This window comes from Sciurus vulgaris (genome assembly GCF_902686455.1).
Source record: "Sciurus vulgaris genome assembly, chromosome: 1".
Lineage (NCBI taxonomy): Eukaryota > Metazoa > Chordata > Mammalia > Rodentia > Sciuridae > Sciurus > Sciurus vulgaris.
The window spans coordinates 132,809,609-132,826,433 of record NC_136461.1 but is presented as its reverse complement, the minus strand read 5'-3'; the positions used below and the strand labels follow the sequence as shown (position 1 = coordinate 132,826,433).

General features: G+C 40.3%; 1 protein-coding gene across 4 annotated transcripts in view; it reads right to left on the bottom strand.

Annotated features, from left to right (window-relative positions):
• The window catches only part of XKR4 (XK related 4), a 431,016-nt gene extending 416,863 nt beyond the window's left edge, over window positions 1-14,153 (bottom strand). For 3 of the 4 annotated variants that reach the window (XR_013763249.1, XR_013763251.1, XM_079136655.1), the window contains exon 1: window positions 13,188-14,153. Coding sequence is in view for 1 of the 4 variants with exons in the window: in XM_079136655.1 (XP_078992781.1) it covers window positions 13,188-13,996 (809 nt within the window). In the remaining 3 variants the exon portion in view is untranslated. The remainder of the gene's footprint in view (window positions 1-13,187) is intronic. The other variant, XR_013763250.1, reaches the window with a different exon arrangement.
• Between the last annotated feature and the right edge of the window lie 2,672 nt (window positions 14,154-16,825).

The window sequence follows — 16,825 nt, the reverse complement described above, 5'->3', positions numbered from 1 at the left end:
AACCACGAGAAGCAAGCATTTCACATGCCCAATTATTTTCCTAGAGAGCAGTTCTGAAACAAAATCATGAAATCACAGATTTTTAAAAAAATATTCAAATGTTTCCCTATCTCCACTAGATTTTATTTGTGCTGAAACTATTGTCTATGCAGGAATTTCTATCACTACTAATTTCTAAGCAACAACTCTGTCATACTAGGTGAGTTTGAGTTTGGTGCTTAAGCCAATTACAGTGTCTAGATCACCCATATTTTCCATTAATATCCAGCTTGAAGTAGTCTTTCCTGACCAATTGAACAGAAAGTTCCCTTTTCTGTAGTACCAGGATCTGTTCTATGCTTTTCGAACTCTTTATGCACACTAACCACCTGGAGTTCTTGTTAAAATGCCATGCAATAGGTCTGGGGGAGGGGTCTGAGACTGCATTTCTGAGAAGATCCCAAGAGCTGGGCTGCTGCAAGTCTGCAAAGCCCATGTTGAGCAATAAGGCCACAGTTTCACCATTAGTGTAACATCATCAATTTCTGGGAGCACGTTCAAGATTTGCTTCCTGTTCTAGTTAGGAAACCTTCAGAACATATTCTTTTCCACATATTTTTTTTACTATGATTTTAAGAAGATATTTGTTGAGCCCATAAAAAAAGGGTTATCATTGGCCACTTATTATCTTTGCTCTATTCTCAGCTACTGACAAGACTGACCAAGTAGCTATTTAGCCAAGGGCTTCTGTTATCCATGCACTTCATCCACCTAGTTGAATGTGAACCTGCCTGCATTCCAGCTCCCTGCCCTCCCCTCAGTGGGATGAGAACCCAAATTTCAGTCTTGAGCATTGCTATGAGTATCTGACCGGGAGAAATTATATACTGAAAATAAAAATCAAACCAATTTCTCTTCAGTTTTACATTTTGAAGCAAGAGAATCTTGCTCTGCTTTATGTCCTTAGTTTCAAATTCTTACTTCCTTTAATATAGGTTGACCAGGGCTGAGGAGATAGCTCAGTCAATAGTAGTGCATGCCTTGCAAGCATAAAGCCCTGAGTTCGATCCCCAGCACTACAAAAACAACGACAACAACAAATATATATAGGTTGACCAACCATAACCTGAAAAATTCCAAATCTGGAATGCACCAAAATCCAAAGCTTTTGAGTGCCAATATGATGCCACAAGTGGAAAATTGGGACTTTTCACATGAGCAGCTGTGATAATAAGTTACACCTTTGCTTTCCTTTGGTTCATTGTATATAAACTTTGTTCCAAGGACAAAATTATTTAAAATAATATAAAATTACCTTCAGGTCATGTGTCTGAGGTACAACTGAAACACCAATAAATTCTATGTTGAGACCTGGGTCCTATCCCCAAGTTATCATTTTATGAATATGCAAATATTCCAAAACCCAAAGAAGTCCAAATCTGAAAAGCTTCTGGTCCTAAGCATTTTGAGTAAGGGATACCTAACCTGTATTCATAAGATTATTTCTGAAGTTGCTTGGAATTGGTGGCTTCTATTTATTTATTCTCCATTTGCAATGATGTGTTTTTTTGTCTTAACCCTCTGGATATTGATTTGTTGCCTACTTCTTATAACATAAAACCTTCTAGTCAAACACCCTGAGACTGCATACACCATACACCACTGATATTCTCAATACTACAAACCTGACCATTTCACAACTCAAATTTTATCTTCTTTGACCCATGAAACAAACCCATTTTAACAAAACTTTGGTTGAGCTGGCAAAGCCCTACTGTAAGCTTTTCTGGGATGTATTTTATAATGGAAGCCAGTATAATTTTCCTACTCACTTACAAGGATTGAAGATTCACTCTCTAATTATAGTATAAAATTCTCTATTTTTGTTCATTTCTCTTGTGGTCAAATTTTTTCTTCCTCAAACTAATAGATGCATACCTCAGGAATAACAATCTGAGTTCCTATTAGTAGGTTAGAAAATGTAACTCAGTGATATTTGAACATGCTTGCTTGCTAAAAACTTGAAGCTCCTTCTTCCTTACTCATTTGCTTCCAAACATATTTTAAAGTTGGTATATATATCCTAAAATTATTATAATTTTTCATAAATAGGAACAAAACTAATATTTATATGGTAATTAAGACACAGATAGGTGACCCCCTCACATATAAAACTCCTGTTTTTCAAGACCATCACACCACCAAGAAAAAAATTCCCACAGGGTATTTGTGACTATCACTCTTAATAGAAGTTCAAAGCCCCACAGGGCACTCTTCCCAACTTAGATTACAAAACCAATTCCAAGTATTATAAATTGTTTGGGAAAGTCTTCTGGAACTGACCTACATTTTAAAAGATGATTGCTATTAATTTTACTTTTGCAAAATGGGCAATTAATTAATGAGCTGAAAATTTATCAAAAGAAGCCTTTACAAATCCTTTCCCCGGCCTTTCTGAAAGATCATTTCCTCATTATTACTGTCACAGTGATACAGTGACTATGCCATAAACTAATGACAAAAGTTATGGGAGATCATTTTGTTATGGTTATGGCTTCAATAGCCCTTTTTGCTTTTATTATTGACTTATGCTATTGGACAAAAAGAACTGAAAAGCATTAAACTTCAAACTGAGATCTCTAGTCATGGCTATTATTGAACAAGAGAAATGTGGAGGAGGAGGAGGAAGAGGAAGAAGAATAGTAAGAATGGAAGGAGGAGGAGAAGGAAAAGGGAAGGGGAGGAAGAGGAGAGGGGAGGAAGAAAAGGAGGAGAGAGAAGGAGGAAAAGTAAGAGGAAGAAGTAGTCAGAAAGTCTGTTTTTTATGTGGATGAAACCTCTCATATGGGTGTACAGAAAGGTGACTTTGTTCTTCTGAATACTTGATGGAAAGTCAAACCAAAGTCAGCTCAAGTCTTTTTGAAGTCACAGTCACTGTAGATCCCACTTCATCTCTACAGGAATGATGCTCCCTTTGACTAATCCTCACTCACCCCACACACTGCCCACTGCTCTGTTTGCACAAAAGGATTCCCCTGACAGAGAAATATGGCATATGTATAAATTAAACAAAAGAAGTGGAACTGATTCAAACAGCCTACTTATGAATCATGCAGATGAGAAAACACTCTTGACATACTTAGTTCAGAAGATCTTAAAGGAAATGCTTAAAATTTTTTAAATTTTAAAATCTCAAATGACGGCACGGGATTGAAAATTGTTCAGCTTTACAATGATTTCTAATATCCTAGAGTCCAGGTAATTCCCACCCAGGAAGGGTGAATGCCATGTTCTTTTCCACCAGAGTGCAATGTGTCCCTATTCTTTAACAAGCATAGGCCTTATACAGTATCTTTGTAAAGAGTTTAAATTCCATCTCCAGCATATTAAATCAGTGACAGTACAACCCAAGACAAGCTTTTAATTTAAAAGCAAATCTAGCTCTGACAACACTCTTCTCAATGAGATAATGGATAGTTCTCTTAAAGCCTGTGAGGCATTGTTATTTGCTAATCACAGCACTCCAGCTGGGCAACCTCACTACTGAAATGTAGATGATGATTTTGGATTCCAAAGTCTATCTGTATATATCAGAATTAGTGATACAGAAAACTTTAAACATCAGTTTCAGTATATGTTTTCCTGAAAATGGTTTTGTGTCATCAAAACTAAAATTCAGAAATGACAAAGTTAGTTGCATTATTGAAAAATAAACTTAAAAAGTCTCCATGTACCAATAATATCTGCTTCTGGGAGTTTTAACCTAATAATAGCATCTTTGGAAATTCTTTTGTAAATCCCTTGGGACTTACAAAAACAGAGAAAGACTCTAGTGTTAGTCCTGGAGTAACTCATGAACTTCCTAGTACTTATATGATACTAGTGAAATAATCTATAAGAACAGAGTCAAAATTGAAGACCTGGAAAGAACTTGATAAAGTTTTATGACAAACCACAATAGAAAACTAAGACAGAAGGAGGAAACCAAAAGCTCTATACTTTGTGGAGTTGCAAAAGCTGTGCTGTCATCTGTACACACAGTTACACACAGCCCAGAGCAGATGACCTGCCTGGTCCTGCAGCAACGGAGTGACCAAATCATATCTTCTGACACCCACTTAGTTCAGTTCCTAAAAGGACTGATGCCACTCTAAAAAAAAGGTCTATCACTGGTAATATAACTATAGTCTACTTCTGTTTTAGGAATAAGAAAGGTCTAATGGTGTCTTTCAGACTACCTGATTTATTTCCATTTTAACACTTCTTTAGGCAATCAGCAAACAGTATTGGCTCTGTGCACACAACAGACATGGGATTCAATTTTATGATAACATGGCTACAAACTATAAGTAGGCATATAGAAGCATAAAAAATATCCTTAATAATTCTGGATATAAGTATATTCTCAGATAGTCAAGCATGGGTAAGAATTAAATTAAAAATATATATCCTAAAGCTTCTCCAGACTGACTACACAATCAGCAAAACCAATAATGCAATGATGCATTTTTCTCAAAGGGTGACTAGAACTTTATGAAATCTAGCCTAACATCACCAGGCATGGTGGTGTACACCTGTAATCCCAGTAGCTCAGGAGAATCATGAGTTTGAAGCCAGCTTCAGCAACTCAGTGAGACCGTAAGCAACTCAGGGAGACCCTGTCTCTAAATAAAATACAAAAAACAGCTGGGGTTGTGGCTCAGTGGTTCAGTGGTTAAGGCCCCCTGGGTTTAATCCCTGGTACCCAACGGAAAAAGAAATTTGCCTAATATTAGTAATCTTGAAAAAGTGCTGAGTATACTATTCCTTGGTATTTATCCTAAAGAATTATAGTCATACTATGGTGCTACATGCACAATTCACAACACCCAAACTATGGAACCAGCCCAGATGTCCATCAATGAATGAATGGATAAAGAATATGTGTTATATATACACAATGGAGTTTTATTCAGCTTTAAAGAAAAATAAAATTATGTCATTTGCAAGAAGTTAGATGGAACTTGAGAATATGTTAAGTGAAATAAGCCAGACTCAGGTGTTCTCTCACATGTAGAGACTAGAGAGGAAAAAGGAAAAGAAAGGTGGTGCAGGGGTATGTCATGAAAACCAAAGGGAGATCAGTAGAATACAGGAAGAAGACCAAGGGGAGAACAGGGGGAAGGGAAAGGGGAAATACTGGGGAATAATAATGGTCAGATCTTGTTATATTATGTGCATGTTTGAATATGCAACAACAAATTCCACCATTATATATGTTATGGTTTGGATGTGAGTGTCCCCCAAAAGTTCATGTGTGAGACAATGCAAGAAGGTTCAGAGAAGAAATGATCGGGTTACAAGAGCCTTAACCAAATCAGTGAATTAATCCCCTGATAGAATTTATTGAGTAGTAACAGAAGGCAGGTGGGCTGTAGCTGGAGGAGTTGGGGCTTTGGAGGTTTGGTTTGGGGTATATATTTGTATCTGGCAAGTGGAGATCTCTCTCTCTCTCTCGCGCTCTCTCTCTCTCTCTCTCTCTCTCTCTGCTTTCTGATCACCATGTGAGCTTCTTCCCTCTGCCACACTCTTCTGCCATGATGTTCATTCTCACCTCAAGCCCTAAGGAATGAAGTTGGTCTTCTATGGACTAAGACCTCTGAAACCATGAACCCTCAAATAAACTCTTCCTCTTCTATAGTTGTGCTGGTGGGGTCATTTAGTCACAGCAGCAAAAAAGCTAACTAAAACAATGTAAAACTATAATGTACCAATGAAACTATGGAAAAAAAGAAAGATCTGGGGTAATCTGTTCTATCCTTTCTAGATAAAATTGCACTTTTTCTGATTCACCATACCAAAAGAAACTCAAAGATGCAACCAAACAGCAAGTTTAGCTACATGCTTATAAAGGAAAAAGAATGCCCAAGTTTTATTCATAGAACTGTAAATATTCACTAAGCATGCATTCATATGCATGTAAGTTTCACAACCAATAAAACAACTCTATGAGAGCCTGCCCATAGAATTACTTTCTGACCAGCTATAACATCAGCAACCAAGGACATCAAGGAATAAAGTCACTCATTATTGTGATCAGAATCATGCAATGCCATTCAAGAGCATATGTGCTGTTAAGAATCGCTGAATGTGATTTTTAAATTTTTTTTTAGTTGTAGACTGACAAAATACCTTTTTTTATTTTTATATGGTGCTGAGAATTGAACTCAGTGCCTCACATGTGCTAGGCAAGCACTCTACCACTGAGCCACAAACCTAGTCCTGCTAAATGTGATTTTCTCCAAATTCAATAACACAACAGAAATATTTTATAAGATCATACCTGACAAATACTTTATCAATAAATATCACCACATAATATCTTATATTTTATAATACATAAGAATTTTAAATCCAAATCAAATAACCTAGTCTTGCTTTCAGAGGTCTAGTTAGTGTGCCATGCAAATTCCTAAAGTAAGTTAAAGAAATGAGTTAATCAGATAAGCCAGTGAATGCATATAAAAGGAAATCATTGCACATGTCAGTGATCCACTCATTGGTGCTATTAAGTTCAGAGGAATACTATCTAAAGACAAAAAAATACAGAACATATTTAATAGCAAGTTTTTTACCTGAATATTTAATCATTAAGGAAAATTTTGTAAATGACATAGCAAAGACTTCCAAAGCCCCAGGGACTTATGGACACTATTCAAAACTAAGAGCATATATTTGTATTGATACTACATTCAACTGCTCTGTTAAGATAGTCTGAAATTATGTGTGTGTTAGGGGGTGAGGATATATTTTTTCACTTTTGTGAAGCAAACAGTTCATGGTTCAAGTGAATGGAAACAATTTACAAACTTTCTGTAAATTATTGCAAAGATACCACATAGATATATCCACCATACAAATTTATGGGAAATTATTCCTATTCATACAGAAAATTCAAGTAAATGCATAGGGAGCAGTCTGATTTTGTGTGGATTTATGTCCATCAGTTAACTCAGAGATTTAAATACAAAACCCAGCACCCGGAGGTATTGTACAGATTTGCGATGCTCTAGGGGAGGCACTGGATTCATAAACCAATGAATAGATTTTACAGTGATACAACTGCAGTATTGCACCAAAAAAAAGGCTTCCATTTTGTTTACCCACAAAAAGAAAAAAATAGTCTACTGTGTTTGGAGCAGCATGTAATGATGAAAATTGTCATAAAATCTCAGGGCTGGAAGATGGTCTTATAGTGTAACACTTTGTATGATAAAGTTCCTCTACTACATCATTACCTAGTTCTTCAGTATGCTGGTACAACCCAATGATAAGAACTCAATGCTTCAAAAAGTCTTAATCTGTGATACCTTAAAAATACTTTAAAATTCTTTATTACATCACTTCAAAAATCTCTTCCTATACTTTTGTTTTGTTTTGTTTCAGTATAGCTTTCTTTCTTTGTTTGGGGTTTTATTTCTGTTTGTTTGATTGTTTGCAATGTTGAGGATGGAGCTGGGTCTCATGCACACCAGGCTAGTGCCTGATCACTAAGCTACATTCCCAACTCCACTACTCTCCCTTGTGCTCCAGAGGGTTTACATGAAACTCCAATGTCTCCTCCACATTATAATCCTTGAGTCCTTTCCAGAGTGCTGTCAAGTTTTCAGACTTTTCTTCTACCTATATAATTGTCCTCAATCCCATTTTCCATCTTTCACACTGCTTATTCTTCTTCCATGTAAGTCTTGAATTCTAACCTAGAATCTACCCCAAAACTATGTGACCTAAAGCATAAAGTATCTAAAATTCTGTCTCGACTTCCAGATACACAAAATGGAAGCAGTAACTCCAAAGTTATTCTGAGGATCAAATAAAAGACCAACCTCTCTGGAAATTTACAATTAGTGTAGAAATATAAGGATCAGTTGCAATAAGGTAAGGTAAATTGCAGTAAGGTAAAGACCATTGTATCTTAAGGAAAATCTCTTCAAAATTAAATTTTTGAGCTGAGCATGGTGACCCACACTTGTAATCCCAGTGACTCAGGAGGCTGAGGCACGAGGATCAGAAGTTTGAGACCAGTCTGAACTTAGTGAAGCCCAAACAACTCAGTGAGACCCTGTACCAAAATTAAATAGCACCGGGGATGTAGCTCAGTGGTAAAGTTCAATCCCAGTACAAATAAATAAACTAACTTTTGCCAAGAATTTACTTTCATATAGATAAAGTAAAACCTTCAACCAACCTGTTTTTCAGAAAAACAACTCTCTATTATGTTGGATCTATTTATATGCCCCAACAACATCCAACTTCAAATCCTGTGAAGTCAATGTGCTTTTATGAATGGAGGAGACATGATGGAGTCAGAGAGGAATTAGTCCTCTATGACATCTTTCAATTTTCTGCTATTCTGTGAACAAAACAATGTGGTAACACTTCTGTCAACCCTCATGTCTTATAATCCTCCAAAGACTCTTCTGTGTCTTCAGAAAAAAATCTAAATTCTTTCTATTATTGTGCCCAAGGAATTCTCCATCCTTATGCCTAACTGCTCTCCCTCACTCATATTTAGAGCATAAGCAGGTAACCCACCCTGTTCTCTTTGTCCACTTGCCTTGACACACTGTTGTACTCACGCTCTAAAGTCAATTTCCTATGTCATTCAGGTGTAGCTTTTCCTTATCATTCAAACCTTCCTATAGACATTGCCTTCTCCAGAGTGCATTACCCAAATCACCAATGTGCCTTGAGTTTCCTTTTTCTATTATAGTACTTATATCTATATTGAAACTACTTAACTTTCTGTTTCCCTCACTAGGCTCATCATAGATTCCTCAAAATGACCTGTATCTTATCCAGCTTGAGAAACATAGTAGCTAGCACAGTGCCTTGCATGCAGTAGCTACTCAATATATGTTCAATGAATAAAGTAATAAATATTCACAAAGAGAGAACACAAACATGCAGAAAATAGCCATTTGATGAACCAGCAAATTGCACCAGTCTTGCCTAATCCATATCAGAATTCAGGACTAACTCAGAATCAATACAGGGTCTTTATATGTTCCCTATTTTCCCACTCATTGCTTACCTCTTGAACCTCTACCATTTGCAAAGAGTATGCCATTTAATCATTAATGCCACTACAAGATTATGTGTCTTTGCTGAAATTTGATTCAACAAGCTCAGTGTGTCCAACTGGTATAGTAAGGAAGACACTGGACTTAGATTCAGACCATCTGAGCTCCAGACCCTATTCTACTATTTAATGAATGGTGTGTTATTGGAAAGATCCCCCAACCAACCTAAAATGCATCTCTCTTTTCTACTTTACCATCCTTAGTAAAGGTAAATTGTTTTTTTTTTTTTTTTAACACATTATTGTCATTATTATCTGAATTTGCAAAAAATAACTCAGACTTTAGGATAAGGCAAGCCTGACTCCAAATCTTAGCTATAGCACCCAGCTGGGTGACCCTGGGCAAGATACTTAATCTCTCTGAGGCAGTTTTCTCAAATGTATAGATACTAATAATTTCCTCTTGAGTTATTGTAAAACTTAGATGAGATAAGGAGTGAAAAAACATTCACAGGTTTTTCAAATACCAAATAATACTGTTGTTATCATTCTTGTTTGGCCAGGTTTAAGAATGGCATAGAACAATGTTTCTCAGAGGCTTTGTATTCCATAATTACAAGCATATTTAATAGATGTTCCCTTAAAAATCATTGACAACTGCACATGAACTCTAAGATGTCATGCTATAAGAAAAGCTGTTTAACTTTGTTTGATACCATTTTCCCTATTTATTTGAACATGGAACACCCTTCAATCACAAGGGTGGAATAGCAAGCAGAATAAAAGCTTTCATCTTGTTTTTATCACCTCTCACTATAGAGACTCAAAAAGAAAACCCAAAATATCATAAACCATGAAAACTCTTCTCACACTACATCCATTAATGGACTTATTCTTTGCAGTGTTCATAGGTCTTAGAAAAATCGCAACTAAATAGGTACATAGATACACAGGAAAAATTCAGGTAGAAATGTGAGAATAAATTTGATAAATTTTCAAGGAAAATAACATTTGGAAACAATTTATTATGAGCATGAGGGCTAAAAACTGTCCTCATTGTGCATTTCTGATCCCCATTGGCTAAACTTCACTCTTAGTAATTTCTGGAATCATATGAAAAGAATAATAAAGAAACATGCTTTCTCATTCATTTGCAGGCACAGATCAGTTAAAGTCAAAATTGCTCTTTTTACATGGCAGCAAAAGTTCACTTCATTATTTCAAATGGCTCTTTCCCAGTATTACCTCCTGTGACTTTAAAAGCTGCCATTAATTTCCCATTAGTAAACTTTAATTAAAATGAATATGTATCATTGCTTTTAGCAGTTGCATTTGTAATACGTGTATAAATACATGCAAATCTTGTCCACAGTGTTACAAATGGCTTATTTCTGTACAAGCAAACACTTTGATGTTATTTCAAAAGATTTTATCTGCAGAAAGCTTTTAGAATCTAACCCTTCCCTAAAAGAACTAGATTTTCATGTAAATACAATGAACAGTTATCAACCTAGTTAAAATCTATTTTATTGATCTCAGAAAGTAGCATGTTAAAACATGAATAATGACCTCTGAGCTTTGAACCACTCAGTACTCTGGTGTTCCTGAAATATTTGTGTGCAGTGCATTGAAAAGGAGAGCTAGAAGAGGCAGGGGAATACTTCTAATTTAAGAAATCATAGTGGTCTCAAATATTGGATTGTGTGTAATACAATAGTGTAAGATAAGCCACATTTCACCAGCTTATTGTCAAAGATGCTTCTACCCCAAAAGTTCCATTCAAACGTTCAACACCCAGAGAAATTGGAACATATTAGAACGTATCTATTCATTAAATTTCATAAGTTTTCTTATCCCTTTACAATTTCTTGTATTAGGTTAAAAATTTTATAAACATTCTTTATAAAGAGAAAATGAGAATGATTAGTCTTACATCATGCTTCCATCAAGTTACCCTGGTGTCCCCCAAATATGCTAACCAGAATCCAAGAACAGTTAAAGGAGATGATAATTCAGATTTTCATACTAAGCACATCATTCTGAAAATGTTCACAGACATCTGATAATATTTCTAATAACAATACTTCTGCCTCTCAGGAAAATACCACAGAAATGCTTAACAAAAAAGAATCCACATGTTCCTCCATAACCATGTCACTTAATGCCTTTGGCTGTCAGACTGTGGTTTTCTTTCTGCATTCAGCCTTACACTTCCATCCCTTTTCCCCATTGATAGCTATTCTGTAAGGACAGTTGACCCAGTGGCTGTGGTCTCCCTAAGACGTTTGTAGACCCTTATCTTTTCCTAGTTATTTCAATTATTTCTCACTTTCTGCATATTACTTCTGAGAAAATTAAACATCATTTTTCAATTAAGAAAATGCTTGGTTTAGAAGAGTCAGTATATACAACATAAAACAACTTATTCGGTTTGCAGAATTTGATAGATTTCCAAAATGTATTAAGGTGTAGTAAATATGCATAATTTTTAGTTAATAAAAGAAAGTGATTTCCAAATCTTGCATAAAGTTTGAAAAAGTTAATAAATGGAATGGTAAGCCTCATTTACCATATTATCAGATTAAAATGCTAATCATCTGCATAGCAATCATAATTTCAATAATTAAATCAAGGATTCCAGTTCTTCATCATACATGAAAAAGAGCATCAAGCCTTTCCAACAATCACCCATGGAAAATAGAGCTATCACATTTAACTTACATCCCAAAAGTCCTTTGAGTGTAAAATATAGAGGTTTCCAACTTCAATTTGTCTCACTGCATATATCATATATCACTTTTCCAGAAACTATCTGCTTAAAACTTTTTCACAATCTGGAAGGTCACTATCTATGGCAATGTTTATTCTGGTTTACAAAGTACTGGTCCTAGGAAAGGTGGTGAAACTATCACACTTGCTCTTCTCAGATAAAAATGCTGTCGTTCGTTACAAACCAAAAGAAGTGTGTGTTACCATTCCACAAACCCTTAGTTGTTTTCAAGTAGGATACTTCAGCATAGTTGATGACTTCACATTTTATCACAAAAATACATACAGATAAAATTTAAAAACAACACTGATATAGCACAGTGCTGTCCCATATTGGTGTACTTTCTAGGAAGTTTCCACGTTACTTATACTATGGATTTACTAAGTCTTTTTAAAACCATAAAATCTCTGGATGTTAGCATCTATATATGTCCATACATATAACTTTTGGAGATGTTCAACACTGCTTGCAAAAGCTACTAAAACATGTAAAGTCAAAAGAACATATTCCTGAGCATATTGTTACAATATTCATAAATCAATGGAGTGACTGTTAGACTGATTATATTCCTCTAACAAGTGTAGCCTTGTATTCCAGTTTGAGATTGGCAGTAATATCTATGCAGAAAGATTTTCTAGATCAGATACCAAGTAGCAAAGCAGCCAGTAAAGATGCCAAGTACAATTAAAGTTTACATGACACACCAAGGGTTCTCAGTTAGATGAAAAAACAGATGTGGGGATATTGCAAGATAATCAGAAGGTGCAACATATAAGTAAGTCTCAGCCCAATAAAGCATACTTATTCATGCTTGGAGATATGTATGTTTCCATATGACAAGTTAAGTGCCTACTTTGTGCTTTACTTCAAAGTATAGTACTTCTCTAGCAGTGATCATTAAAATGTGCGTACTTTTGAGTGGTGACAACTCCCATCTAACTAGAATTGGTAATTTTTGCAAGGGAACAAAAGAAACCATCCTAATTGCAACATGCACCTCAAATTCAACATAATAAAAATGTTTTAGAATATCTGACCAGAATCCTCTGCTACTCACTGAAAATGGGAGGGGGGGGGTGTAGCACATGAAGAGAGAGAAGCAAGTGAGGCAGTGGGAAGACGTTAGGGATGAGGTGATTAAGACCACTTTGCTGCCCTTTCCTGGTTTCTCACTCCCCTCCCACTCTAGTCTGAGAGAAAAAAATTTAAAACTGCAAGTCCCATTTAAACACACACACATACACAACAACAGCAACTGAAAGAGTGTGACTAGGATTACCACCACAACAATCCTGAACGATTTTCGTGCAAAAGCAAAGCAGTGGGGATGTAGTAGCACAAGCGAATCTCCTTTGTCCCCCACCCCTGATACGGTACCTCCAGATTTGCCCGAGCTGCAAGATGTGGATGAGTGACTGCAGGAGCCAGATGCAGAAGGAGCAGGACGCAGACCTGTGTTTGCCGCTGGCCCGGGTGGCCCCGCTGCTGTTGCTGCCGCTGTTGGTGGCGGTGATGTTGCTTTTGCTGGCGTTGGATGCTTGTCTTTGCGGCGTGGAAGGACGAGCCTCGCCTTCCCCAGCTGCAGACCCTCCGCTGACCACGGTCTTGCAATCCGCTCCAGACTGCGGGCAGCTGGAGGCAGCGGTCGTGGCGCTGTCCTCGGTGCTGAAATCGTGCACAAACCAGCGGAAGCTGAACACTTGTACTGAAAGCGAGCCGAGCACCACGAAAAAGAGCGTGAGCCCGAACCACCAGCGCTGCCCGCGCAGGTAGTAGTCCACCGCGAGCCAGATGTCCGTGCCCACGTCCGCGAAGTATACGGCCACCGCGGCCAGGATCCAGAGGCAGTCCCACAGCGAGTAGCGCCGCTGCTCCCTGCCCAGGCGCAGGCACAGCGCCGCCGAGCCCGCCCCGCTGCCGCCACCCGGGCCGCCAGCGCCGCCGCCCGAGCCACCAGAGCCCCCAGAGCCGCCGCTCCCGGAGCAGCAGCAGCAGCAGCGCGAGCAGCCGCTGCCGTCCGGGCAGCAGCCTCCCCCGGCAGCCTCCTCGTCCTCGGCTCCCGACCCCGACGGCAAGCCTGGAGCCAATCCCTGCACGGAGCCCGAGTGGTCCGAGTTCTGCAGCGGGGTGAATGCCACGTCGCTGCTCTTCTTCATTTTCAGTCTCCCGTCTGACTTAGCGGCCATGATGCCTCCAAACCGGCGGAGAGCCCTCCTTTATCTGACACCTTTCCCCGCTGTCTCCTCCTCCCGCCACCTCCTCTCCTCACCCCGGCTTCCCTCCCTGGCGGCGCGGCTCTCCCTCCTCCTGCTCCTGCGCCGGCTCGCCTGCCGCCCGCCGCCGCCCGCCGGGCTGGGCGCTGGGCCGGGCTAGCGGCGCGCCTGAGGCCGGCAGGAGCGCCGCCTGGCTGCCTGCGCGGAGCCAAGCTGCTCACGGCGCCCCGCGCGCGCCCCTGCCCGCCGCCTGCGCTCCTCGCCGTCCTGGCCCCGCGGCTGCCGCCCGAGCCGCCACCGCCGCCAGCAGCAGGAGCAGCAGCGGCCGCCGCGGCGCTCCTCGGACCTGCACATTCCTCTCCTCCCCTCACGCGCGCTCCCTCCTCCCGCTTCCTCTCCTCCACCAGCTGACTCCGAGGGAGAGGATGACCTCATCCCTTCCCTTCCAGCTGCCGCCGCTCCCACCCCGACTCGGGAGGGGCGAGGGAGGAGGAGGGCCCCGGAGGAGAGGCCGGGACGGAGTGGAGCGGCAGGCAAGCGGGGGGACCGGTCTGGTTGGTCCCGGGGGCCCGAAGCAACTGCGAGGTGTTAAAGGGAGACAGTCGAAAGCCTCGGCTCTGGGGATTTTGGAGAACGCTGGGTGGATTTGACCGACACCGGGGGAGGGGTAGAAGTGTGCAGAGTGGAGGGGTCCTCGGGTCCAACCAGTGCTGAGGACGAAGAGTGGGCACGGACGGGTGTGGCAGTGGCGAGGGGCAAGGAGGAGAAGGCCTCTTTGTATTCTGTTCGGAACCCGGGCACTTGGACTAGATGAGCTACTGGAGCTAGCGAGGGTGAAGAGAACGGGTTTAACTCGGATGCTGGCAGCAGTAGTTGGCATGCCAAGCTTTGCAGTTCGGGGGAGGGTAAAGGCGTGCAGGGACTGAGGAAAGAGCCGGGGTTCGCCTGCGCAGCGGGAAGCGGGCGGGACTGACGGGAACCCCAAGCCCGCACCCACGGGGAAAGGAGCCGGCAGCTGAGGGCTCTGGCCTTCTCCCGCCAGCAGGGCGCCCAGGTCTGGAAAGTGAGAAGGTGCTCTGGCGATCCGCAGCCCAGACCCACGCCGCCCTATTCGTGCTGCTGGGAAGCAGCGGAGCGGTGAGGAACCTCCGCCAGGCAGGTGGGAAACGCGCACCCCTGGCGGAAGCTCTCAGTGAGACTGGGCGAAGGGGCGCGGCTGGTAACAGCGGGAAACCCAGTGTCAGCCCCGCCCCTAGCCCGCAGGCAGGGAGTGGTGGAGCTGGAAGCCGGCGCCACCTCCACTACTCCAAAACTCGAATTACCTTGTCTTAAAGCTGTAAGGATGCAGACTTGATGTGTGGTCTCACAACTCTAGAAAGGACTCAAAAAAATGTCATCTGTGATCCTAAGGGTACACCAAATTAGATATTAAAATAGCATGTTACAGTATTTAAAGATTATGAAAACCCCAATAAAATATAGAATCTTTAGCTTTTTTAATAATAATAATAAAATCGTAGGCTTTTCCCACTTCATTTTTACAAATGTAAGAGAGAGAAATATGCACTCCTTAAATTATACTGTGCCTCGCATACTTTAATACTGGAGGACCAGTTAGGCTTTATAGATCTGTAGGAAACTCATAGCATCCCCGAGCCCATCCCTTCCTTGTGGTAGATGCCAGGTAAGTTATATAATGATGCCAGGTAGTACATAATGCCATTCTTAATTAGTAGCATTATGAAATAGGAGTCCACCAAATGTAGAAATGGTCCTTGCGTACATCTAGTGCTACATCGCATCTGCTATTTTAGTGGTCAACCTCGAGGAAGCAGAATTTGCCCCACCGTTTATCCTCAAGACTGGTGCCTAGGGCCCTGCCCTGCTAGGTCTTCACCTGTCATTCTGATAGAGGGTTTTGGGCCACAGAGCCCATAAATGATTACATGGCAGGTACAAATCCATTATTGCTAGCAAAAGGCAGGGCCAAGTGATAGCTAAGAGGCAACATTAGTACTACTGAGCCACTTAGATGCCAGACAGAAGGATATGGATTTGAATCTAGCTTTAAAATTGGGCCCTCTTGGATTAGAAAAATGCTTTTTTGGAAAACACTCTGTTTATATTTCCCAAGAGTCCAAATCTAAGATTCCATCTCCAGGGCACTGCTGCTGATGGTGCTCTGCCAAATCATCAGGGAGATTAATGATCTCTTAGGTAACTGGGTCCTCAGAGATAGAGTGTATTCTAGGTCAAGTGCAATGCCTTAAGCTGCACCAGGCATGGAAAGGTTCAGTAGAACACTGGAGGTGCTGGACACCTATAGGAAATTGAAGATTCCCTTAGGGCTGGTGTGTGTGTGTGTGTGTGTGTGTGTGTGTCTTCTACACCTAGAACAGCTCCTGCACAACCTACTTGTTAAATAAATGTTGTGAAGTGAATGCATGAATTTTTAGAAAGAACATTCCATGACAGAAAGAATGCTACACTCTGTGTTAACGAATGTTCCCATGGAAACATAGGAATTATAAGACTTTTCCTGTTAGCTTCTAAAATGAAATAACTAGTAATGGTTTCCTTATTAATACATTATTTCAAAACCATTTAGAATCTCTTTAAAGTTTGTCTGATATGTCTTGGGATAGTAATGGCAACACATAGTGAGTGGAAAGATTATAAAAGCAGGAGGTCAGAGGATAGATGAGCTTTCACAATCCAAGCTCTGCTAATTATTGGCCCCATGATCCAGGCAAATTACTTAATACATAGGATTAATATGAGGATTAGACAAGATCATGTATA